Source organism: Petromyzon marinus, chromosome 1, assembly GCF_048934315.1.
Source record: "Petromyzon marinus isolate PM22_M1 ecotype Great Lakes invasive population chromosome 1, UKy_Petmar_22M1.pri1.0, whole genome shotgun sequence".
Classification (NCBI taxonomy): domain Eukaryota; kingdom Metazoa; phylum Chordata; class Hyperoartia; order Petromyzontiformes; family Petromyzontidae; genus Petromyzon; species Petromyzon marinus.
Window position 1 is genome coordinate 26,963,101 of NC_133667.1, and position 26,243 is coordinate 26,989,343.

Consider the following 26,243-nt stretch of genomic DNA (forward strand, 5'->3'; position numbering starts at 1 on the left):
TAAACTACGTGAAGGTGAGAAGTGCAGAGGGTGGTGGTGGGTCCCGGGAGGGGCGGTGGTGCACGGGGTGCGGTTCAGGGCCTTGACAGGGAAACTCATGGGGGAGAGAGAGCAGTGAACGCACAGTGATGGCCCAACGGCGTGCGGGCGACCCACGCGTGCAATCGCTGTACCAGCTTCTTGTCTCACGATGCCACACCGACTATGCCTTATGGGCGCGGAGCGGTGGCGCAGTGGTTCGCGCACTGCAGTACGAACATATATATGTTAAAAAAAGTATTTAAAAAATCTAAACTATTTTTATTTTACCAGGTAAGGTCCACTATTCAATATCGCTCTTGTTCAGAAGCAACTTGGCCACAAATGGTAGCTCAACGAAGTGGCTCATCACGTGGAAAATTATAGCAGCCAAATACTCTAAAGTCTAAACGCATGATCCTGAATGTGGAGGGAAACGCCGGAGGAACTGGAGAAAAATCCACGCGACCAGAGGGAGAACATGCAAACCGTGGCACCCTGAAGCCCTAAGTTCAATTTCTGGTCGCAGAAAATGTCAGTGGTAGAATGATAAATCAACCGATATCGTTCAAGGAGGTTATTTAATCATACTTTACCACGCTGGACAGTGTGGGTTTGTAAAGACGGGTCTCAGAACTGCTATCAGATATCGCTCACTGGTGATGAACATTAGCCATAGTCAAGAATCAAACTCAGGTGTAATCCAATTGTAATAACTTAAGCATCTAGATTTAGTTTTTCCGTCGCTATGCAGCCTGTAACTGGGACACAATTACTCCGGGCCATCTGGAGTGGCACTTAATTTAAAAGGATAAAAAGAGGCAAAACTGGAGAACAATCTTCTGTCGCCAACGTAAAAGCTTAGCGCTCACAACATTGTTTTTCTCACGTTGTACTTAGCTTCAAAAGTTGCGCCCTGTGCCAAACCATAGCGATTTTTTTTCGTTTTAATGTTGAAAAATTCGTGCAGTCTTACAAGCATCAAAGGAAACCGAGACACGGCCACGTAACCTCTCTTTGTTCCCATGTACCTAACGCAACGCTGTGGGCTTCATCTTCTGTCCTCTAAAGTCAGAAGGTGGCCCGCAGCGAATTGCTCCACCGTATTCGTTCGTTCATTTGCACAGAATTTAGTGATTAGCTGTGCAAAACTCGTGACCTGTAACCTCAAACGAGGTACAGATATCCATCGTGTTATTCCACGTGTATCAGATGTTACCCTGTTTGCACGCACCTTCCAGACAGTGCTGTTATCTGAAAAAGAAAACAATTATGCGATATACCGCATAAATGTTTTATTTTATATATTTTTGTTTAATCCCCTGCGTGTGAGTGAAGTCAAACTAGACCGTATCCAAAAGTGGTGGTGGACCAAAGGATGAGACTGATGCTCCTAACAGATACTGAAAAAACACCTTTGTGAAATGTGGTATTTCCCACGGTTAATTATGACCATCAGCCGCTGTGGGGCAGTGACACGGTGCCTCGAGTATAATGTGCTACGCATCTGTCCACCTGAGTACGATTCCTGCCTGATGCAAACATCAATGGCGAGTCATATCTGAAACGGTTCTGGGTCTTCCCCTTCAACCAACTAACTGGCGGGTGAAGTATGGTTAAACAACTGCTGTGACTGATGCAACGACTTTCAACAACCCAATATTATTCTCATGCGACACGGTTGTTTTTGCTCTGATTCCTATATGCTTCATTGCTGTATTTTATTTTATTTGTTTTACTTTTGTCATTTTCGTGGCCCAGGTCATTCTTGGAAATTAGACTCTGTCCTTGTCTTTTTATTTCTAAACCTGTTTAATAAATAAACTTGATAAACCTGCACTGACCAGCATGGTGATAAAAAAAAACTCATGACTGCATGGTGTGGAGAGGCCTTCATTCAGAAGTGCAATGATAAAGGCCTCATCATAAATTACAAGTGCCTGCTGTTGCATGGTGTGCGGGTTGCTGAAGGAAGGTGCCAAGGACCGGTTTAAATAAAACTTGCGACTTGTGTTAGCCACAACCAGGGATCGTACTCAGGGCATCACGATGACATTTCAGATGTACCACTAACAAAGCCTACTATTTTGGCGCGTTAACTTTATTTTAATTCATGGCTGGGGAGAGTCACAGAATAAGACGGGGAGGTCGTTTCCCCCCACCTTTCCCCCCCCAAGCCGACTTCTGAAATTTTGGAAGGGAAATAAAGGAAGTGCCTAATCTCACACGTTCCTTGTTGCCTTTTCCAAGACTTTATTCACATTCACGAATTTTACAAATCTGCGTAACCACAATCGTAGGCCCCAAACGAAGAACACATTTTGTGGGCAAATCCCGCGGCGTGTCACAGCGCTGCCGCTGTTTCCCTATCTCCCCCGCAGGCCACTTCGGCTACAGCGAGGTGGCCACGATCCCGGCCGGTGCCACACACATCCGCGTGAGCGACAACAGTCGCAACTACCTGGGTGAGTGGCAGCTCCGTTGGGAGGCGGCGTATGAATGTGTGTATGTTTGTTGAACTTCTTTCGCGCCGTACACGGTAGCTATCGATTGTGTGCAGGCGGTGAGAACTGCGACGTGATCCATGGGACCAGTGAGGGCCCAAGTACCCGGGCAGTAACAAGGGCCTAGTTTTTATTTAAAGCTTTCGTGACTGCAGGGATTCATATTCTTGGTTCTTTCGGTAAAGTCACGTAGAAGGGAAACAGTAAAATAATAAAAATATAAAACAATAACATTCTCACGACGTTTCGACTGCAACACAAGCAATCATCATCAGGTGTGAAAACCACAGCAAGAAAATTTGAGAAAAAAACGCCGAGTGTGTTGCTGCTGACACCTTTTAAAGGATTTATTGTGCCCCCCCCCCACTCCCCCTAGAGAATTGTGTTTTGACTGAAGTAGGGCTGGAGGGAGGGGGGGGTGTTTAACGTGGACTATTTCTACGCAGCCACACTTACCCATATATAGGCCTACCTGAAATTTTCACAGGGTCCCAAGCCAGCCTGTGTTTACGTAAGGGAAATTCACGGGCGGCTGTTTTGGGCTGGTGCCTTTTTATTTCTGGTCGAGATCCAAGCTGAAGAATAAACAATTATTTTCACATAATTTGTATTTCAAGGGCATGCTGCCATGGTGTAATGGTTAGTAAATTCTGGATTTTGCAATTCACAATCCAGAATTTATTGGATTCCAATTTGATTCAGGCAAGTTTTTTTCTGAAATCACCCTCCCCCCCACCACCATCTCTGTCCAGAAACTGCTCACATAACAAACACCAGCAGTGTGGTTGGCTACGTACGGTGCGATAGAAGTTCAACATACATACATGGAAAACACCACAGTTTGTCTGTTGGCAGGTTGCACGTTGGTGGGGTAAAGTTGTGGGGGATACTCGCCTGGCCACCGTGGGAAAGTAGGCCAAATACAGTACCATTCTAGAGGGGTTCTGCAGAGCTCCTTCTAGCTGGTTTAACGCGTAGGCTTTCACGACCGATACCATCCATAATAGATGCTTTTTTTTTGGGTGAGATCTCTTTCTAATGGAGGCCCTTTTTGCCAGCAATGGAGAGAGCAAGAAATTGCAGGGCTGCGCTTTTACCTTTTAAAGCACCGGTCCAGTGATTATTTTATTTTTGCTTGGTTACATTTGAGGTTAACACTGTGCTTTATGTTATACCACAATAGTGGAAATATTTATAAGTAGCTTATTACAATATCCCCCTATTTGAGTATTTGTGTACTGGAAGAAAGGATATTGATTTCAATCAATGTATTCTCACAATATAACCATTTATGAACTGGAATAATTCCACGACCATGAGAGTCAATCAATAAACTTGATACAATGTTTCAGACCGCAGTCATTAGGGCTGGCGGTCACCTGAGAGAGACACGTCCTACAAAGTTGCTTTGCTGGCCACACTTTACATTCACTGCTAATAAAATAAAATAAATAGTGAGAATTTTATTGTTTTATATTTTTATTATTTTATTGTTTCCCTTCTACGTGACTTTACCGAAAGAACCAAGAATATGAATTCCTGCAGTCACGAAAGCTTTAAAGAAAAAAATAAATGATTCCCAATGAGCACCAGTAAGGTGACCTTTTCTCTGGTAAACTTGGCCGCCGATCAAATAGCAGGAATATATTTTTTTCTCCGTAGCTGTTGATCAGGTCTTACTGGTTCTAATGACTACGCTCCTGTGAAGGTTTTGGCATGTCCCTGGGCCAGACAGACAGATGGACATTTGTGGATATATATATACCCCGTATTCTCCAGATTATAAGATGCACCCCAAACTCATGGGGGCATTTTGGAAAAAAATAATGCCCCCCCCCCAAACTGGGCACACTTATTAATTTATTTTCAATAGAGAAAATAAAGAAATTAATTATACGCACCCACGGTTCTTAATTGAGGGACAAAGCGAACCCCTGCCCCTTACCCCCAAATGTAGAAGTCACCCTGCGCCTATGACTAAATACGGTACGATGGAGAGGCATCTTTCATATTATTATTAGTGTGCTGCTTTAAAGTGGGGATCAATGTATTTTGTAAGATTATGCTTCTCGTCCTCAGTGTGTACAATGTATTGCTATAGAGAACCCATCTTTCGGAAGACAATTCTGTACAAGTATATTAAAATATGTTTCCAATAGATCATATATATTCCGGATTATTGAATTCACCAACAACTTTTTTGTAAAATACAGGGGATAAATGTGCTCTATAATCTGGAGAGTAGGTTAATTATATGCGTGTATAGCAGAGAATTAGATGAGAAAACACAATCTTTATTTTGGAGGTTTACGATCAGACGGTTCCAGCTCTTCCTGTTTCTGCTTGACCTCAGTCATCTTGACGTTGTCCAGGCACGCTCGCTGCTCCAGACGAGCTTCCTTGAGCCACCTTTTCTCCAGACCCGGTGGTCGTGGGAGCTTAATCATCGCTCCTTCCTTTTTGGTATTTTCAGAAGGGGACTTGTGTTTCAATTAACCGTTATTTGCACTTCAACAATTGCTAAATTGAAAGTTAAGGTCTATGTCTTTGGTATCATCTTGTTAAGGCCCAATAGGAGGCCCTTCTGAAAAACAGAATAAATGCACAGTCGAAAAATGCCAGCAAGCTTTATTTCAACATTGATCTTACCGCCACATTTAATGTTTGACAATGATATGTCGGAATATAACTCTGCAAGAGTACATATGCTGCTCTATAATGTGTGGATAAGAGGTCAATTGAAATAAATGTCAGAGGTAGCTCTGATATATCCACTTTCCGTGGGCCCTTGTCTAACACGATGGGGTTGCGCTGTTCTATGAAAGGTCCCAACGGATACTTCATCTCTTGACGTAATTCCGAGAGCACAGTCAGCATAAAATTGAACATTTGAAAAAAATAATACAGTACAGTATTCAATTGTTCCTGCATCACTGGTCTTACATTTAAATGCTCTCACTCATTTAGTGATTATGTTTGTTTTACTGAACCTGTTATTAAAGTAAAAATACCCCAGCATTGCATTGATAATGTTTACGAGCAGTGTTGACCTTATGGAGATAATGGTTAGGTAATGTGATAAAGTATTGTGAACACATTAATATGGCTGGGTAGTGCTGTAGCAGAACCTGCCATACATTCAAATCCATCTAGCTCCTGCGCACGAGCCGATTTTATCTCTCCATGTCCATGGCGGACGTGCTGTCATGCACGTTTCCCTCATATCTACCACTAGCCGTCAATCTTTGTCGCAACATGCTCTGCCCTAGCAGATGCATTTTTTCTTCCCTTTACAGCCAACACGATGTCGTTAGCCTGCGTGCGTTCTCTAATCCCGTGCGTTGGATGCTTGGCCCCTAACGCAAAGTTGTCGGCCTGCAGCGCTGATGAATGGCCACCGTCGTTACGTGATCAACGGGAACTGGGTGATCGACTGGCCGGGCGAGTACGTGGTGACGGGAACCAAGGTGCTGTACAAGCGCTCAGCGGACAAACAGGAGACCATGGAGGCGGCTGGGCCGACGGGCGAGGACCTTCACGTCATGGTGGGGCTCGCCACATCCTTCACTTGCACGGCACATCGCATCTAGTGCCCTGCTTCCCCGCCTGTCCAACTATAGGTGTAGCAAATGCTCCGATTTATCCATCCGCGTTCATTTACTGATGCTCGCGTTTTTGCACGCAAGCGACACTCGCATTACATTTAGCCTCGTGGAGTGAACAAAACTGACAGCGATGAGATGGGACAAAGGAGAAATTATGTGAACGAGATCATGGAAACGAGACAAAAAAATAATCAACTCTTTGTGAGTCAAATCACGATGCTGAGTTGCAACAATTCATCAAAATTGAGCCTGGTTACTACTTGGATGGGAAACTGTCTCGGATTTACAGGTGTTGTGAGGCTTGGATTGGATGAACCACGATATGCTTCGAGAAATTGTTTCTTGAATCTATCTGTGTGGAGCACTGAGTGTTACCCCCTGATATGCGTGAGTTATCTCTGGATACTCCGGTTTCCTCCCACATGCCAAACACTTGTTTATAAATTTGGCCAAACATCCAAATGCAGGTCCCTCCTGATAAAGACTCTTGAGACTCACTTTCCTGGATAAAAAAGGGATTTGTTTTTATGACTGTTAAGACAACCACTGCCACTGACATTCAATTACACGCTGCAAATTGATTTGCATACTACTTGACTTCTTCTGCCAACCACGTCAATAATTATTAGACAAGAACTGCCGTCGAAAAACACAAATGTACACCAGCTACCAATCCATGACAATTTCATGGAAATTAACATTCCAAAGTTTGAATGTAGCATTACACACAGGGGTGTATGGCAACAATTTAGTTGAGCTGGCACAGGTATTATTTTAATTTGCTGTTGTGTAATGTTGCGCTCAGGCAGATGGCAATGCTTTCTCCGTAGTTCCATGTGTAATGTGTTAATAGGCAGTCACTGGAACTTCTTAAATGCACAGCAAGCCACTGCCATTGTCATTTCACAACAGAACTATCCCTGCCATCGCTGAGATTCAAGTCTGGTTCGTTGAAATTGTGAAATCAGTGCCATCTGTTATTTTTGTTCATGGCTGAAGGCCTTCCTCTCCAGTGAGGGGGCTAAGCCCAAGCAAACCGAGCAAGAATGTAGGGCCCCAAACAACTCAAGGGGCCTTGGATTCTCTGTTGTTGTCTCCAGTTCTCTTATCTCTCTGTGTCTCTATCTCTTGTCCATATCTCTTCTGTCGGCTCACTGGGATTTTATAAATAGAACGGTAGCTTCAAAATATCATATCTGCTTTGGGCGCCCAATGAGCCAGCACCACCACTGTTCCTATGCTGGCACCATGGCATCTGGTACATTTTTATTTAAAACACTGCTCTGATTTCATGGCTTTATCTGATGTTTGGTCATTCCTGAGTGCACATTTTTTCTCTCGGCTACCATTCCGTTGTTGGGTTTGCACCACTGGTTTTGTACTGCAGATTAGAGACTCAAAAGTTAGGTTCATCTCACTGCCGAGCTCTTCCAGTTCTCCCACGCCACATATTTTAGGACTAAACACCCTGCATTTGGTCGAATACAACTCTGGGGGTTCCCACATAACCACAACATCCACCACCTACCTACCCATCCACTTACTAACCAACCCATTTACCCACCGACCCATCCACCCTTCCATGCACTCACACACCCAACCTTTGCGAGGCAGCCTGAGTTTACAGTTGAATAGAAGTGTGTGCATGGTACACTCCTTTCGACCATGTATGTGCTCTCTGGCTTTACCAACTAGCACAGACTAGCATGGTGAAGTATGGTCAAACAATTCCCACAACCTACATCGCATGTGGGTTGCTCTCATGCAGTCGTTGATTGACTAAAAGGGTCGTACGTGTACACCTACCACTAAACTTCATTTCAAAAAGGCAAATTAACTTCAAGGACAATGCATATATTATCAGAGTATGTTTTTTGTTTGCATTCTGACCACAAGTATTGTGGTTAATGCAGACATGATTCCTTTTAAAAGGTTTCAGTTTGGTGTTTTAACAACGAAACACCTGTTTTGTTGCCAGAAAAAAGGGGAAAACCCTATTATCATATTTTGGTACTGGCAAAGGAGGTCCCATGATGACTTAATTTGTGTTTTCCCACATGCTCATTCCACAGGGCAGGAGGTGTTTGCCATGTATTCAGAGTGAATTTAATGGCAAAGCCATCAATCAGTGATTATCAGCTGCGGCACTGATAAAGTAACAGCTTCGGCAGACTACCAAACATCCCGCATATTTGAACAAATAAGGGTTTTTTTTTAATTCAGTGACCGAAATAACAAAAAAACGTATCCATCCGTCTATGTGTTCTCCACAGTCATGTTTTTCAGCTAAATTTGCTCAAATGAGCCAGGCAGCCCTGGACCAGACTCTCACCCCTCGCCAGTCTCATCAGCAACAAGCTCAATCCACTTTGTTGGGTGACCCAATGCCACTGAGTAGCTCGCTCCCTCTGCCTTGTTTGTTTCGCCAGCATGCGCGGCTTACATTGGCAGTATTTGTGCAAAAAAACGGGAACACCTCGCAAACGATGCTCAAGAATGTTTTAATAGAGAGGGTGACCTAGATCGGCACGACCTGGGTCAGGGAGCCAAGCGGATCTCTCTGGAGTGACATGCTGGGTAGGATGGTTTTTTTTGTATTGTTCTTAAGGATACAGTCATGACCTCTTTGCACAGTTAAGAGTTGGGCCCTGCTGCGTCTGTTGCCGCTCTGGTGGCCGGTGCATCTGGATCAACACTTGGGGGGACACGCACACGCATGCGGGCCCCGGAATTCTAACCGGCCTGCACCACTATCTGATAAGATTTTGGGCTTTCAGCACTCGTCAGGTTTTTCGTGTCAGGTCTCTCAGGCATCAGCTTCTCGTTGGGGGGCGTTCCCCTACAAATCCTTCCTCACACATCCGCAGTTCCCACCCCCCAACCTCCTCCTCCCCCCCACCGCCTCACCTCTCCAGTGTTCCGACCTCTTGACCTCTCCCCGCTCCTCCTTCGTGTTTCAACACAAACGCATCGTCTGCCACCACAGTGGGAAAAAAATATATAAACCTTCTCAAAGGAATGCAACTATGTGGGGGCACTTGCGTGGAACCTACCAACGTACAGGGAAAGAACGCAGCTGAGGTCGTATTTTAAAATGTTAGTGGTACCGTCCCTTAAATATGGTTGCACTGTTTTGCATTATTACAATATTTTCTTACAATTTTTTACATCAATTCCACCTTGGGTGTTTTTAAACGCTTTTTGTATGATTTTTTTACATTACCCCCCAAGTCTCCATTGCCTCACTCTTGTGGTCTTATAATGGGCTCTTATCTGGTTCTATAAAATGTATCGAACCATTGATTTTATGATTAAATCGACTGCAGATGATGGCACACAACACAATGCTGGACAGGCACCATGCGTAGCTATCAAGCGAGCAATATTGTCTATTTGTACCTTCATCATGCAGGAGTCTCAATTTCATTTGTTTCAACCAGGTGAGAACCCAAGAGACCAGGATGGCCTCATTTGCAAGAGTAACCTGGAGTAACCAGTTTACCTGTGTGACTCCGAGGTGTTTTTGAGTTGTACCGTATATTGCCTTGCATGATGCCCGACGTTTCACTGCACTTGCTGGATGCTTCTTCAGTTCCTATCGGAGGATTTGTGCTTCTATTGTATGAATTTAAGAAGTTCCACGTTCCTAAGAGATGTAGCGGGGAAAGGTGTTTTTTTATAATCTGTACTGGGCTTCTCCACAGGTGCTATTCCGTGAGCAGAACCCTGGCATTGAATATGAGTACTGGCTGCCCAGCGAGAGGCACAGCCGCATACAGGAAACGCAACGTGCTCTCCTGGATGCGGGCTGGCCTGCCGACCTGCTGCCCTGGCCACCAGTCATCAGCACGACCCCTCCTACCACCACCACTACTGCCACGACCACCACCACCACCCCATGTAAGTGCGTGTTTGATGAATAATTCACAACCGAGAGATAGCCAAGTGGAACAGATGTTATTTTTTTATTCATCAGGTAAGGCCCACTGAGCTGTGTAGCTTTTTTTCGGAAGCGATCTGGCCACAAATCATAGGTCAACGAAGTGGCTTATCATGTGGAAATGTATCGTAGCCAAATACTCTAAACGCATGTTTCTAAATGTGGAGGGAAAAACTTTGAGGACTCGGAGAATAATAGCAGGCGTCAAGGTCGGGATCAAACCCAACTACTGCCCGTATACCAGGCGAGATAGTTAACATTTCTCCACCGTGGCGTAGAGCGCTAAGTTGGCAACCACCAAGATCCCGAGTTTGAATGCAGGAGGTCACATCTGGTTAAGCCGGTTTGTCACATCTAGTAAGTTTATGGATTCTGCCTGGCCGGTCACAAAATTTTTCTTCAATTCTCAAATTTAAATATATTGTTTTTGACTGCCACATGACAAAAATAATTCTCTGTAGCAGGGCAGGTGATAAGTGTTGCCGTCTACCATGGGAAACTTTAAGGGAACTCAGAGGTAGCTTTATGATATCAGCTTCAGTAGGGAGTTCTTCATCACGGAGGGTTTCACTCCTCTGAAATATTTCTAATTGGATTCAAAATCAAGGTGTCAGTTTGCTCAAACGGAAAGCACACACTTACGGCAGTGGCTACAGCCAGTGGTAAAAACTCCAGATTCGTATGGCGGGGGCAAGTTATACAAAGGACAACTGCTGTTGATTTCTCAGAAATTGTTACTCATTTGATTAACTCCAGAGTGGGGCTGAGTGTATCCCTGACCAGGGATTGAACTCATGATTGCTTTTGAGACAGATGCTATTCCAGACCTCTATCAATTACACTTTGGAGGACTGCATCTGTAATTATGTAAAAGAACAAGCTTAAATTACTTTACCTCCATACATTACCACGAAGGGAATCTATACATACCCAGGTTATGTCTGAGTTGGTAAAGGAGCAGGCCCCGAATAATTTAACAGCACGAGTTCAAAAGCTGGCCATGTTTGAATTGGGCAATCGTCACCATTCTGGAGTTGGTAAAAGTGAGTATCAAGTTGGTGAGAAATGAGAAGTCAATTGTGTTTTTTTTCCTTCGGCGATCAAATACTGGTAACCTAGCAGTGCAATGTGGAATTTTTAACCACTTGCTCAGGAAGCACCAAACTCAACTTGAGCATGGGGACGCTATTTGTTTTACGTTCCCCGGCGTAAAATATATATCAACAGTATCACGCGCTTATAGCATACGAAGGGACGTCTTATGAAACAGCAGTTCAAATGAAGTGAAAAGGAGCTACAGTACCTGTTTTGCTGTTGGTCTTAAATGACTGGACGAAAACACAACCATTGACAACATGTTGAGCTCTACAAGTCGATGTTCAATTAAAAATGTTTGCAGCTTCAAAGGGTTTTTTTTTTATGTGGTTGCTCTAAGATTGCTTTCCCTTCTCAATATGATGCAGATCGGCCTCGCTTTCCACATGGCTGGCCAGGATTTTGGCCACACCAACAACCACATCAACAACCTCAACAGCAGTCCCACCCACCTGACCAGCAGCAACCCCACCACCAGCTACACCATCATTATCCTCATTCGCAACCTCATCATTCGCAACCTCATCACCATCCCCATCAGCCTCATCAGCAATCCCAGCTGCAGATGCACCAGCCTCACCAGCAGCATCAGCAGCAGCAGCCTCACCACCAACATGAGCAACCGAGGCACCATCCCCACGAGCCTCATCAGCAATCTCAGGTGCAGATGCACCAGCCATACCAACAGCCGCAGCAGCCGCCCCCCCACCACAAACCTCTCCATCATGAGCAGCACCACGAGCAGTCGCACCAACCTCAGCAGCCCCCCCCGGAGCGCCAGCGCTACGGCGCTCCCCCTGCACACGGGCAGCAACGCCCGCACGCCAGCGCCGTCGCGAGCTACGGAGACCACCGCCAGCACCAGCAGCAGCACCAGCAGCAGACCCCCAACCGGGTCCCGCAGAGTGGCCAGCAGGGGCACGGCGCGGCAGGGCCCCGCGACGCCGCGTCCCCTCCGCGCCACGACGTCCAGAACTCGGTGCAGCAGCGCTACGAGCCCCCACGGAGCGTCCTGCGGCCACGCCTGCCCCCGCCTCCTCCCCCAGGTGAGCGCCTGCGCGCGGCGCCGCGCACGCCTCGCGAGCGCTTGCACGTTCGCAGAAAGCTCATCGCGAGCGACCCCATCACCATCCCCATCTGCCTCATCATCGGCAATCCCAGCTTGCAGATGCATCAGCCTCACCGACAGCTCCGATTGATTGGCACGGTTGGCTACGTACGGCGCGAAAGAAGTTCAACATACCTTAACATGCATGCTCCACGAGCGAGCGTCGGTGAAGCGGCCCTCCAGAGTTGAACAAAAAGGATATTATGATGCCGCGTTGGCACACAAGCACAGGTAGAAAAAGTCTACGCGCTCGTCAATGACTCTCCCTCGAAAAGAACAGACGTAGAAGAGGTGGACCTTTTCGGGCAATGACCCATCGTTCTTTCCTTGACGGGATGCCGTTACCCGAAATGTCACAGAGTCAAGGCCCAGGGTTTGGTTCCAGATGTCACTCACCACGGATGTAAGTCATGGGCAGTAATCTAACTCGGGTCACCAGGTGCATAACACAGGTTTGCTAGACACTGCACTGCCGTTCCACCCTCCAGAGACCGCATACTCTGTTGCAAAAACCTGATCCGACTTACAAAAATGTTAATGATGGAATACTTCCTTTAGATTTTTTACTGAATGTATGCATTTTGGATGCAGCGAAAATATTTTAAGCCAAAATTTACAACACATGACAGTGTCCATGAAGTTACAGTCACCTACGATCGGAAAGCTTACTGGTTGAACCAATGCATAAATTTCCGGCACACGACGACAGCACATGTGGAAGCTGCCGTCACACAGGGACAGCCCCATTTGGTGGAAAGCGGCAAGTTACTCCTCGCCGTAGTAACAACTCGCGAAGGTGCGCTCACAACCAGTAGGAAGGCCCGACTCGGGCCATGCCTGCGTGTGCCACGTGACCACCACATCGCCATACAACCTTGCCCACGGTAAGTGAGTCGGCAATATTGGGAGAAGTGAGTCGACAATTTTGGAAGAAGTTAGTCGACAATTTTGGAGGAGAAAAAAAAGAGGGGAAATGTTTTGTTAAAAAACACGACGAGTTTATTTTTCTCAGCTCCACAAACGGAACCCAGCGATTGTCCTCGTAACATTTGACTCGTAATGGAACACCGCTTTCAACACCGCCCGCACTCTGGCTTCTCTCTATTAAAGCAGGGCTAGGGTTTCAATTGCTTCCGCAAACCGTGCAGTGAGTGGGCCCTGTCCTCTCAGCCTGCGGTATGCAGCGCAACTGCCGAGGAGTGACGTGCAAGTCGCCAACAGATTTACCCCCGTGTATTTCTGCGCAGTACTGCTTGGCTAACAGGACCAATTTGAACTGACAAACACAGATAATAGGACCCGTCCATAGCACCACCCACCACATGAACTCAGATATAATCCCAATGCGGAGCTATTTTCACAAAGAGTATTTAGCCTCAATGACGCTTGCACAGTGCGTTATTTCAGCCGGAGAAGTCCACAAAACGCTGATCTGAGAATGATTTTAGCACGACGCCAAACTCATCTCGCCTTTACAATTAACCAAAAGCACACTGGCACGCATCAAATTTTTATAAACACGTTCATTGGATTTATAGTTATATAGGGTACAATAATATAGGATTATTATGGATAGGCATAACCATGTACTCTATTGGCAGTGCCTTACGCCGACAATCCAAACTCCACGGCAGCCTAGCAGCGTTCCAGGAAAAAAAATATAAGTTAGAAATTAAGTCCTGAGCTTTGGTGAGTAAATCATTGCCAATGCCGCCGCATTGCCAAGACGATTACAGATGCAGCAAAGCAAAGGGGGGACGCGGGAGAGCGACACACTGCGCTCTCAAGCCTTGTGGCACAGCACGGCACTCAGGTGCAAGCCGCCGTGGTCACGCATTGGCGGCAGCGGGAGCAGCCGTGGGCCCCAGGAGTCTTTTGAATTGAAGACATACGGCAGGAATAAGCCGCTTATCGTTTGAAGATTGAGAGATTTTGGCGAGTTGTGCAGGTGCACGAGCCAACAGATTTGTTATCGTTATAATAAGTACAGTGGACACCCATAAAATATTAAAAATGTTTTTTTCAGGTTCAAATACCATTAGTGTGTCGTGACATACTCACGCAATGGCTCTAATTATGATGGCCAAGTTCTTTTTAATCACAGCTAAAACCCAACAGCGAGATAAGAATTAAACCAAATGGAGCACCGTTTCCCATTTCCCTGGTTTGTGATGTGTAAAATCATGCTGTTAATTGGGAAATTATCTCGCGAGTGGCTTTAGCGATCTGTATCTTGTTTTCTGATGCGTACTTGCCTCGGTGCATCACTCTAGACATTAAACTCGAAACACGCAGCTGTCGTGGCCTTTGAATCGATAACAAGCCAGAAAGCTCTTTCCTCCCCACTTCTCTCCCTCGGATACAGTTTATTTATTTCAGTTTAGTTATTTATTTGGTATAGCCCTGTGAGCCATTCGGCTCTTGAATCGGGTGCAACCACAACAAACAAACAAAAACAAAAACACGAACAAGAAAACATCTTAAAGTGACTATGTGACTGTGCAAACAGAAAATCCATGTAAAAAAACATAAAAATATTCCTGTAAATATTCCTGAGTCACTGTGGTGACTCAGAGGAGGAAAATAACCAAGCTTAAAACTTTTTCTCAAGCTACTTCCAGGTGTTGAAATTATCTTCCAGGTTTAAAAATGCCTGCCTAATTTTCCCGCTGACATTTCGACATGGAGTTTGAACCATCTCATCTTCACACCTTAGCAAAAAAAAAAGGTTCTGCTTGTTTTTCTGAGCAACCTCTTGAGGCGTTTTGGTAAATGTCATGAAAGGGATTATTTTTTTACCCGAAGTCCTTCAGCTGTAGCTGATGATTAATGGGAACAATCCAATATTTACAAACCTCTCAATGAAGAATTAAGATGAATGACATTTTATTGAACGGAATTTATACATTGTGTCGGTCCCGACGATTCGGTTGTCGTGATTCAGTTCAAGAATGGATTATTATTTTTAATGTTGCAGTGAATATTAGTGTCTCTAGCTGTGAGGATCATGTAAACCCAATAAATGCAATTGACGTTTATAGCTAAACATAAATTCTTACACGCGTGACCCGATGCACGTATCGTGAGCTTTAGAATCAATATTGATCGATACATCACTCCAGCCTTAAATGTATTTATACCAGGAAACGTTCTTAAAATGTGCATTCTTGCCCTTCAAATATAATATTACGGCATTGTCATGGGAGTCCAATCCACGTTTTTTTCACCAAAAGAAAGTTCAAATCTAATAATATGTTCTGTCAATTTCATGTGACGCAAAAAGATGTCGTTTCTGAGAAAATCGTCGGTATGATAATGGTTTCTAAGGTTTGTTAATTTTCCAATTTGTTGTTTGACAGAATATTGCTCACGGTGCAAGAAGGTCCGAGGAAGGTCAAACAGGATCAAGCAGTTCTGTGAGAAGGATTTCGGTGAGAGGAAATTTACAAGGGGAAAATTCCACGTGCAAAAAAAATAACCAAATCACTGAAAATAAGAAAAGTTAATAACTACACGGGTGGGCGTTTTGGTTAGAGCATCTGACTCAGGCAGGAAGGTTCCAATATCAGATCTTGGTCAATGGACACCTCAACCTACCACCACCTTAGGGTGGATAAATTAAATACCGCTTTGCGGAAAGCCACCTATGCAGAGAATTGTCACCACCATAGCACATGCCTATGATAAAATGGCAGTCTTGAGCCTGGATAGCACTTGTATGGGTGACCATTATGCATAGAACAGATGCTGTCGGCTGCTGCAGAGCTAGATTGTCAGTAGAGGGCAGTGCAACAAAATACATTGTTGTACAGTACTCCGGTCCAATGTCTATGCGCACCACCTTCCCCAACCTGCACTGATCCCCATGGTGAGGTATGGTCAAATAACCCCCATGATCTACATGGCATGGGGAGGCCTTAATCTAACAGTGGATTCAACTTCACTCTCAAAAATATAAGTGAACCAGTTTGGGTTTCCCTACATGCCAATTCCACAGGGCAAGAGGCGTTTGTGATATTTTCAGAGTGAATTTAATGTCAAAACAAACAAAGGTACAATGTCAACCACTGCCTGAGCAGCACTCGGTGACACTTCAACTTTGACCTCCCCCCTCCTCCGCATCCACCCTTCTGACCGCTCGCTCACTCTACTGCTCTCCCACCCCGTACGTGCCCCTTTGCACGCTGGCCGCTTGCCAGTATTCCGCGGCAAGGTGCTGGGCAAGAAGACGATGGGCCTGGAGACTCGCTACGAGGTGCAGGTGACGCGCACGTACAAGAGCGACTTCCCGCTGACGACGCGCGAGTACGTGTGGGTGCCCAACGTGTGCGAGTGCCCGCGCGTGCTGGAGCACCGCGAGTACGTCTTCATGGCACGCCGTCACGTCAACTTCGAGCGCACGCTCAACCGCATCCTCCTGGAGCACGACAGCTTCCTGAGGCTCTTCCGGCCCGAGGAGACGCGTCTCATGAAGGGCCTGGCCGACCTGTGCCGCAAGCGCAAGCTCAACCCCGGCGCTGCGGGCTAGCGGGGCAAGTGGCTGGCGGTCAGTGGAGCCTGCTGTGCTCGGTACCCCTCCACCTCCACCGCCCCCCCCTCCCGTGCCCACGAAACAGACCCTGAGGACATATTTGTTCCACTTCGCTGCCTGCCCTTCCTTCCGTCTTTTCAGCGACTTAACGGCTGTGACTGACTGCTGCTGCTGCTGCTGCGTGCCGGGCGGCCGTGGCAGGTGGGCCCGATGAAGCCGCTCGCTTCCGCTCAAGCCGAACGCGAATGTTCGCCAAAGATGACAGAGCAGACGTTGGGCTCGTGTTGCTGCTCAGTGAGGTGCTGCGGGGGCCCTGACGAGTGAAGAGGCAAAAGTGGCTCAATTCTTCCGACCAAAAAAAACCCAGAATGACACGCTTCGATTTGTACTTTCTTGTTACACTTCTGCTGCATCCATACACGGAGGAAAATGGGCTTAAAGGAGACCGGCTTTATTGGCGTGTTTACCTCAAAACTGTTAGCTGGTAAAGGCAAAGGTCAATGATTGGCCAAGAATGCGGCTTGTCTCATCCGTGCATTTATTACACGTACGTAATTATAGGCAGCTTCAAGTGGTGTACAAATGCAGCGGTAGTGCTGGCTACAGCCTGTGGCTCAATGTGCTTCGCTGATCCGGTGAATGAGGAGCACGCCATGTTGAGAGGTTGTGCTGCCCATTTCAAAAGAGAAGCACAACCCTCTCTTTCCATTTGCATGTCCCTTGTCGCAGCTTTACAAGCACTTACTCGAGTTAATTATTTCCTGCCAGACAACGGTGTTAATCAGTGACCAGAGACGCCTTGCAAAGAGACTCAAAATCTAGAAGAACCAGTATGGTAATGACGTGTGTATGAGTCTCTTACTAAGGACTAATGCTGAGAGGTAAAAAACTATTAAACAATTAAATTATTTTTTATTTTACCAGGAAAGGTTCACTGAGCTATGTAGCTCTTTTTCAGAAGCGATCTGGCCTCAGACGATAGCTCAAAAAAGTGGCTTATCGTGTGGCAATTTATAGCAACCAAATACTCTAAACCCACATTGATTAAAATTATAAATGTGGAAGGAAAAACCGGAGGGCCTGGAGAAAAATCCACGCCACCACAGGGAGAACATGCAAACTCCAAATATACAGGCGTCATGGTTCTGGATGAAACCCACGATCTCCTGTAAACCAGGTGAGGTAGTTAACATCTCGTCCTCGTGACACCACGAAAAAAATTGTGTTTTAAGCGTTCTCATAAAACATTGCCAGAAAGTAAAACAATTGACAACATGTGAAGGGCACAAAAGATGCGCATTGCACGAGTGTGAGGGGTGCAAGAAGAGGCATATAATGAATAAACTTTGGGCATATTCCAGGCATGAATCAGTTGGTGAAGGTTGCACGAGACTATCATGCAATCCATATTTATCTTTCATCAATCATACCATTTTTTGCAACGGTAAGCCTTTTCATTCTCTTCGTCAGCTATTAAATCTTGTTTTTTTTAATTCAATGGAGATTAAAAGGCTAGATAACATGAGAATACGTTTCTTAACAGTGTTTCTTTAAGGCTGGAGAGAATGTTTGAAGCGGACGGAATTGGACTTGATGAACCTCAGACGGTGGTTCAGCGAACGTATAAATGGTGCTTTGACTTGCCCCATGAAGGTCACTTTGACAAAAGCCCGAGTGTTTGTTTTAACGTGCCATCTTAGAGTACATTTTCGTGGCTTTTTTTGTAATCCACACAGAAGAAGCAACGGTATATATTTATCAATTAAAAAAAAAAACAGGGGTTTAAAAAAAGAAACATTTGGTGCTACTACCACAAATGCTCCCGACTGCTCCCCGACTGCGGCCGAGAAAATCGCACGTGTTCGCGCGAAGCAACGCTGTCCCAAGGCCACGGGTCAGATGTTGTGACCTCGGTGGTGGTGTTTTTGCTTTGCGGGTGGCCGAGCTCGTCACCGTTCGCAGGCCGCTGACCTCGCTTCGACAGCCGCGACCGTTCCCTTGTGTCGCCACCCAGTTCACGGCGTCAGCTGGAGGAGCCCTCTACATTTTTTTTGTAGTTGAGGCCTTTTCCTTCTTAAATTTTGTTTTTGTTTGCCTCTGGGACGCAGCAGCCGCGTTGCGATCGTGAGATGGAGGTGATCCAGAATAAGTCTCGGGGCGAAGCCTTGCACCAGAGAGGTCACAGTTAAAGCAAAAAAAAAGCCACACACACATGGGTAACGTTTTTCTCTCTGTGATGCAGTTGCGGTAATGTGGCTAGAGTTGCCACCTGTTCTCGTTTTCCCAGAACCTTTATCTTGTTGAGAGATATCTGTCCGGGGAAATCCTTAAGTCTTCCCTGGAGCATTAAAGTCCCGTTTTTTTTGTAGAACGACACCACTCAAGACACCGCATATTTACACGTTGCTCTCCCCCTCTTCCGGTATCGTGAGATATTATTCTTCCCATGCTATGTCTCTGTTTTTTTTGTTTTGTACCTCGGATGTGCAACCCGAATGGTAACGTGGCTGCCCCCATCAGCGATGTAATGCGATGACGCGTCTGCCTGCCATTACCATGTCCTAATGGGCTATGCTTGGGAATGCGGACGTGAAAGATGCCCGTCGTAAGTCGGACTTTCATTTTACGGTTAATTTATCTGAATTTATGTTGAAGGTGTCAGGTACATTACAAAAGGATTACAAAATGAGTATTTTTTCATAATGCTCTTTTTATGAAAAATATGAAATTATTTACAGCCAAAAAACCTATTGTATTTTGTACAAAACAATTCTATATTAAATGCTTTGTATGTTGTACCTTAAAACACACGTATATTTATTTTTTAAATTGTAACATTTTTTTATAAGCTGTACGTTCCTTTAAACAAAAGGCTTCAGATGCATTTGCATAGTATAGATGCTTATACAGTACCTAAGTGGACGCTGCCTGAACTTAACGCTACATTTTTATAAAGAAATGTAAGAGTCATAAAATTACTATTTAGGTGTTTGTGGTTGTGCTGTGGAGCTCTCCGATGTGTTTCCAGGTTGTACCGCATTTTGGTCGTCGTGACGACAAATCAGTTCCGAAGAAGCGCCAAGCACGGCGGTCCAAAACGTTGGACATGGTGTTGAAGAACACGTGGTAACAACCTGGAAACGCATCAGAGAGCGATGCCGAGAGAGTGGAATAATGCACGATTGTGTAAAGTAATCAATGGATACTGAGCATCAGACAGTTGCTCGTCCAAAATTGGATACTGGTACCAGGAAAGGAAATGTCACCATCCTAGACCTTTTGTGTTATTACGTGTTGTCGCGTTTCCAGAGGGTCACGAAAGTACGCTCCTGCAAGATCGCGGGTACAATTAAACAATAGCGCTCGCTTGGTTGTCTCCGAATGGCTGGCCAGCATTGCGTTGTGTGGCACGTCTGTTGCTGAGAAAGCAATCACAGTGTTATGCCATGTTGCAGTCTCCGTTTTTTTTTGCAGTGGCATTAAAGAGGTTGTCGCGCTCACATTCCATGCGTCTCGTGTGTTGACGAAGCATTTTGCCGTTTGCTTTCTCGCGAGACGCTGTTTCTACCTCTTTGCACACACCGGCTTGCCAATGTCACAAAGCGTGCCTTCGCTTTGAGCCCCCTTGTTTACTAAATACTTTTTCGCACCCCGATGTTAAGCAGCCCAGCTTAAGATAAAAAAACCGTTTCTCTACGCTTATTCTCCAGTTCTGCTCGAGTTTGGAATTCCCTCGCATCATCTGTTCTCCCCAAGTTCTTATAACCTTGCTCAAATTCAAGAAAAGTATGAACACTTAATCTATTACACCTTCAATAGTGCTGTTTGCCGATAGCCACTTGGCACTTTGGGCCTATGTTCAGTCACTGATGCAGAAAAGGAGCAGGTTATGGCACAAGTGACTGACAATTATGCCACTCCCTTTTTTTAGAATACAAAACTCCACCTTGAGCCGCAAACATCACATGTTCTTTCAGCGACAAGCCAGATCGCTTTGGCAATTAGAGGCCTTTTTAGCGTCCAAGTGCGGATTTACAGTAAGGCAGCCAGCGCCCCACAGAGAAACCGGGGGCATTGGTTTGGATCCCATAGAGAGACAGGGGCATCGGTTTAGATCCCATAGAGAGACAGGGGCATCGGTTTGGATCCCATAGAGAGACAGGGGCATCGGTTTAGATCCCATAGAGAGACAGGGGCATCGGTTTGGATCCCATAGAGAGACAGGGGCATCGGTTTGGATCCCATAGAGAGACAGGGGCATCGGTTTGGATCCCATAGAGAGACAGGGGCATCGGTTTAGATCCAATAGAGAGACAGGGGCATCGGTTTAGATCCCATAGAGAGACAGGGGCATCGGTTTGGATCCCATAGAGAGACAGGGGCATCGGTTTGGATCCCATAGAGAGACAGGGGCATCGGTTTAGATCCCATAGAGAGACAGGGGCATCGGTTTGGATCCCATAGAGAGACAGGGGCATCGGTTTAGATCCCATAGAGAGACAGGGGCATCGGTTTAGATCCCATAGAGAGACAGGGGCATCGGTTTAGATCCCATAGAGAGACAGGGGCATCGGCTTAAATCCCATAATAAAGATGGGAGCATCGGCTTGAATCCCATAGAGACGGGGGCATCGGCTTGGATTCCATCACCGTTGCGCACATTTGAAGGTCAGTTTGTACCGTTGACGTTTTTTTCTCTCCAAAATTTTTAAAGCGGATTGTGCATTCTTTTATTTTCCGTTAAAACATTGAAAATCCAATAATAATAATAATAATCAAGGTAGTACTATGGTGAGAGCAGTCATCTTGTAAATTCGAATTTTTAAAATTCAAAACTGGGTCAGGGGCTGACTCAGCCTATTATTCCTCTGGGGTCATTAGAACCCCATTAGAACAAGTACCACTGTGTGGGAAGCCAACAGCGCTTGTCTCCCCCACCTATAGAGACTGCCCTCAATGCAGGGAAGTGCAATTTCCACCGTTGGCTCGGTACCACAAGCGGAGAATAACATCGGCCTACACTCGGACAACCTTATGTACTAAAGACTTGGCGAGTCTTAATCATTTTTAACAGGATCCGGCTTGAGCAGTTGGGGAAATTATTGAGTATCCAGCGTGAGGTGGGGGCGGGCGGTGCTCAGAATAAAGCCACCGAAGGGAAGGACTCTCAAAATCTGCACTGACAAAGAGCCGACCCTTCTGCACCGCCTTACACAGGCCACGTGGTAGCATTCCACGTGTTGTTTCACACGCTGGATTTCGAACGAGTCTACCAAACGATTACCATAGTGAGGAAAACATTTCTTCACCAGAAATATTTACTCAACATCCATTGACGTAACTTGTTCTTCAAACATTTACTACTTCACACGCACTGCTATCGGTGTCGCACGAGTGACCAACGTTCGCAGCTTCTGCTTTTGATGGCAAGTTTAAACTTGGGTTAAAAAGTATACATTTGCTTTTATTTTTTAGGCGCATCATACCGACGTCGAAATACTCCTTTTAAATTGCGAAAGCGTTGCAACGACTGTGATATCGAGTTCGAGTCGGCGGTCTTCGGGCCGCAAGCGCGGCGCGCAATGGCCCCGCAGGTGTCTGGGGATGATTGAGGACGAGGGGAAGAGACGTGAAAAGCGCGGACTTCGGGAGTATGTACACAGCTGTAAGGAGACCTCAGCCCTCATCTGTCATCGCGACGAGACGGAATCCATCGTGGCGTGCGGAATGCCGGCCCCCTCGACGCACATTCCGCTGAAGGGCATCCACGAGGTTCCCTTTCGAGCGGCAGTGACTCCCAAAGGCGCTCGTCTCGGGAGCCACCAGCGGGCTGGACGAGCGGACAGCGCGCAGGGCTCCCCCCTCTCTCCTCTCCTCTGCCTGCCTGCGTGCGTGTGATTGATGGCCTATTTGACAGTGCGTGGTTCTCGTGTCATGCGTTGTTTGCTGTCGCCAGATAAACATGTTTGAAACAAAACAAAATTCTGCCTGCAGGACCGCGGTGCGGACATACTACGCCGACCTCTGCTACCTGGACGTTTAGAGTCTCACCTGGAGAGCCGACGGTCTGTCCTCGCAGGCACTTGGCTGCGAGGCACGGCTTTGTTTTTAGTTTGTAATAGGGCGGCATCTGCCAAGCGTGGATTCACGTTCCAGCCTGCAGGCTCGGAGGGATTCCCATATTTACCTTTTGGTGTCCACGACCTTTGCTCTCGATCAGTCGATGCAGGAATAGCCCCGGTGGCTTGTAGAGTAATGGGATGTACGCTTGGTAGTGATGGGTGTACACGCTTTATGCCAGTGGTGTAAGATTGAACCCGAGATAACCTTGCATTGAGAAGCTTTGGAATGAGCTTGCACTTTAGCAAGGGTGACATTTGGACATTTGGATTTGTATCGCATCTAAATACGACCGCATTTAGCGATGTAAACATGAATAAATGTTCGCATGCACAGGCATGAAAACAAGGGAAGGTCCCCGAGCCTGCACTTGAACAGGGCAGGGAGTCCACAGCACGTACGGCTTGAGGGAAGATGAATACGGAAGAAAGCGTTGGCTTTTAGGTTGATATTGAGACGCTCTTAATGCAATATTTTATTAAAAGTCAAAGGCGGAGCGTGACTTCTATATTGGGGGGGGGGGGGGGGGGGGCAGGGGTTCGGTTTGTCCCTCAGATTAGTCATCTCTTGTATATAAAATGAATCCATTTATTTTAAATGTTGACTGTAAACTACTGAAAATAAATGAATAAAGGAGTAAAGTTTGTGGTGGGGGGGGGGGCGTTGCTTCCCCGTGCCCACGTTCCGACAATGTTAAAAGCCCTCGATTATATCGTTCGTAACGATTACATAATACAGATTTAAAATGCCTCACCACCAAACACCGTCTTAGAGTAGGCAACTCTAAAAAGGCAGCACGTTAATATATTGTCCGACGCCTTTTTTTGCTGAAAGCAGCTGTTATGTTGCTGCTAAAGTCTGGATTTAAATACCATGCCTTTTTTGTGCTTGTTCAGTTGGCCCAGTCCATAGAGCTGTTTGAAAGTAGCAGCCAAAGAGCTTTGTCGCCACAAATTAGAGGGTAGGGAGGTTCACGTCCACCGATCACTCACTTTGAACTCCTCAACAGGAAACTGCAGGAGGGAACAAAGTGGATAAAATAATGACCGCTGCGCGTTGCAATAATAAACAAGTTCACGCAAAGCATTACATTTACTCTGTTCTACAAAGGTGTTTTCGTTGAACTTGAAAGCATGAGGAGAGAAGAGAGGAGAGGGAAAAGGAAAAAAACATTACCCATTAGATCCAGGCCATTCGATACGAGGGCAGGTGAATAATCCAAGTTGCCCTGGTGGGAAAATCCCCACACGTATTATTTGTGTTGCACGCATCCGAGAGAAGTGCCAGGAAGAGACAAAGTTTGGCGTCAATTATGAAGCACCTGCCAAGAGTTGATCCTGCTGCAATTTAAGCTGAAACGTTGCAAAATGAGTCCCACAGCAGGCATTTCCTTACCAGGTCACGAGGTGTTTTCCCTTTATGCTCGGTAAATGTTGACATTAGCTTACCGGCAAGGATTCACCTGTTGCCTCTCTTCCCAAGCTCTTAGTCCATATTGCGTTACCACGTCCCGTTCTTTCCCGATGACTCACCGACACGTTCTGATCTTGAGCAGTGATGTTTTGCAGAAGACGTAAGCAGCAAACCTTTCGGAAGGGCATTCACGTGAGCTTAGCTAGTTATCTCATTCAGGGCAGCGACTTGAAACAAAGAGGTTCGACATAATCCTCATAGGGTATAAAGTTATCAGATGCAATCTAGATGCACTTTCATTTGTCAAGTCATCAGTGCCATCTGATGCCAACCGATTGCCTTACGATGGTTATTGATCGAAGATTTCCCTCCAGCAAAGGGGCTGTGATTTGCAGCAGCAACAATGGGGCATTTTTGACTTAAAAGCTTTCGTGACTGCAGGAATTCATATTCTTTGGGTCATTCGGTAAAGCCACGTAGATATCTGTGATTTTACCGAAAGACCCAAAGAATATAATGGGGCAGTCAACATCCAGATTAGTCGCTAATGGTGGCACAAAAACACGGTCTTTTGTGCACAAAAACACGGTCTTTTGTGCCACCATTCTCTTTGACATTGGCGGATCAATGCCAAAACGCCGTTGAAACGCACGCTGCACCGCAATAACGGATTCAGTCTTGCTGAACTGCAGAACGCAAAACGCCCCTTGTGTTGCGGGGTCGCCGTCTTGCGAATGACTGAGGCTAGGGGCTGTTTGTGCGCTGGGAGAGGCATCTAGCGGTGATCATTTGAAACTCTATGCCCCGCCCTTTCAAGTGGTAAGAGTTTCATTCAGGGGCGGTTCGTGGTTGCAGAGATATAGCGATTTCAAATCGGGTTCATCTTTTTAAAACACCCTGTATTTGACTGAAAAATAAAAACCAGCAACGCGAATACCATGAGATCTCATGTTCAACCATCAGTCATGCACTCTCCACTGCTGGATGAAAGCCTCCCCAAGCCGTTACCATCTCTCATGCATCTTATGATGCATCTCATGATGCGTATTATTTCATTTGAGAAAATGATATGCGAGTTTGTAACGGCGTTCTGATTAGAATTATGTGGGGGGATGGCTGTTGGCTGCCCTCAGCGAATGGTGTAAAAATTTCACATTCCTATGACAGGGATGACTCACTGACCTGCATAACCACGACCGAATTGGTGTTGACAAAGCATGCAATGAATAATCGATTCTTACACTCGACGTACACGCATCAGAACGTCCGTGTAAGAATCTATTAAAAATGTGCCCAAATTATACAAACATACGTTGTATGCAGGCTAAGGGAATGAACACAACTTTACAAGCTCGAAGAAAAACCCTGCAACAATACAAGACTGTAAAAATGTTTGCTGAAAATTACTTAAACAAATTAAATCAAAGTAACCACTGCAGTCTGCGCTCCTTCAATGGAGGAAAAGCAATACTCTCTACGGACTCTCCTCTCCTGAATGCCTCTCGTGGTTAGCAGACCACGACATTGGTTGGCATCTAGCTCTTGAACACACTTTATTATCGCCATGCGTAAGAGTATAATTGATCCAAATCATGGCACCGAATCGTGACGATTCATCCGATTGCTGTGCCGGCATGTACCCCGAGTGTGGTGGTGGTGTCCCGTCTGTCATGCTGGACAGAGACTCGCTTAATTTTTTTCGCGCCGTACGTAGCCAACCCTGCGAATCGGAGGTGCGAAATAATCTGTCAATGCCCTCAACGTGCTGGGGAGCTTCAAGTCGCCTCTTCAGGTGCTCCCGGTACGTGGAGCGAAACGTAGAACATCACGCCAAGTGACAGGCGCTTCGACCCGAACCACGCATCGCAGAGCCATACAGCACAACTGTAGAAGACCAAGCGGCAGGGTG

The 26,243-nt window shown here is 46.1% G+C and overlaps 1 protein-coding gene across 1 annotated transcript in view; it reads left to right on the top strand.

The window, feature by feature from the left end:
• ADAMTSL5 (ADAMTS like 5) overlaps window positions 1-20,303 on the top strand; it is a 39,903-nt gene extending 19,600 nt beyond the window's left edge. The window contains exons 9-14 of the mRNA XM_032946920.2: window positions 2,400-2,483; window positions 5,904-6,067; window positions 9,832-10,027; window positions 11,531-12,208; window positions 15,630-15,701; window positions 16,470-20,303. Of these exons, the coding sequence (XP_032802811.2) occupies window positions 2,400-2,483; window positions 5,904-6,067; window positions 9,832-10,027; window positions 11,531-12,208; window positions 15,630-15,701; window positions 16,470-16,798 (1,523 nt within the window). The 3' untranslated portion in view covers window positions 16,799-20,303. The remainder of the gene's footprint in view (window positions 1-2,399; window positions 2,484-5,903; window positions 6,068-9,831; window positions 10,028-11,530; window positions 12,209-15,629; window positions 15,702-16,469) is intronic.
• Window positions 20,304-26,243: the final 5,940 nt, after the last annotated feature.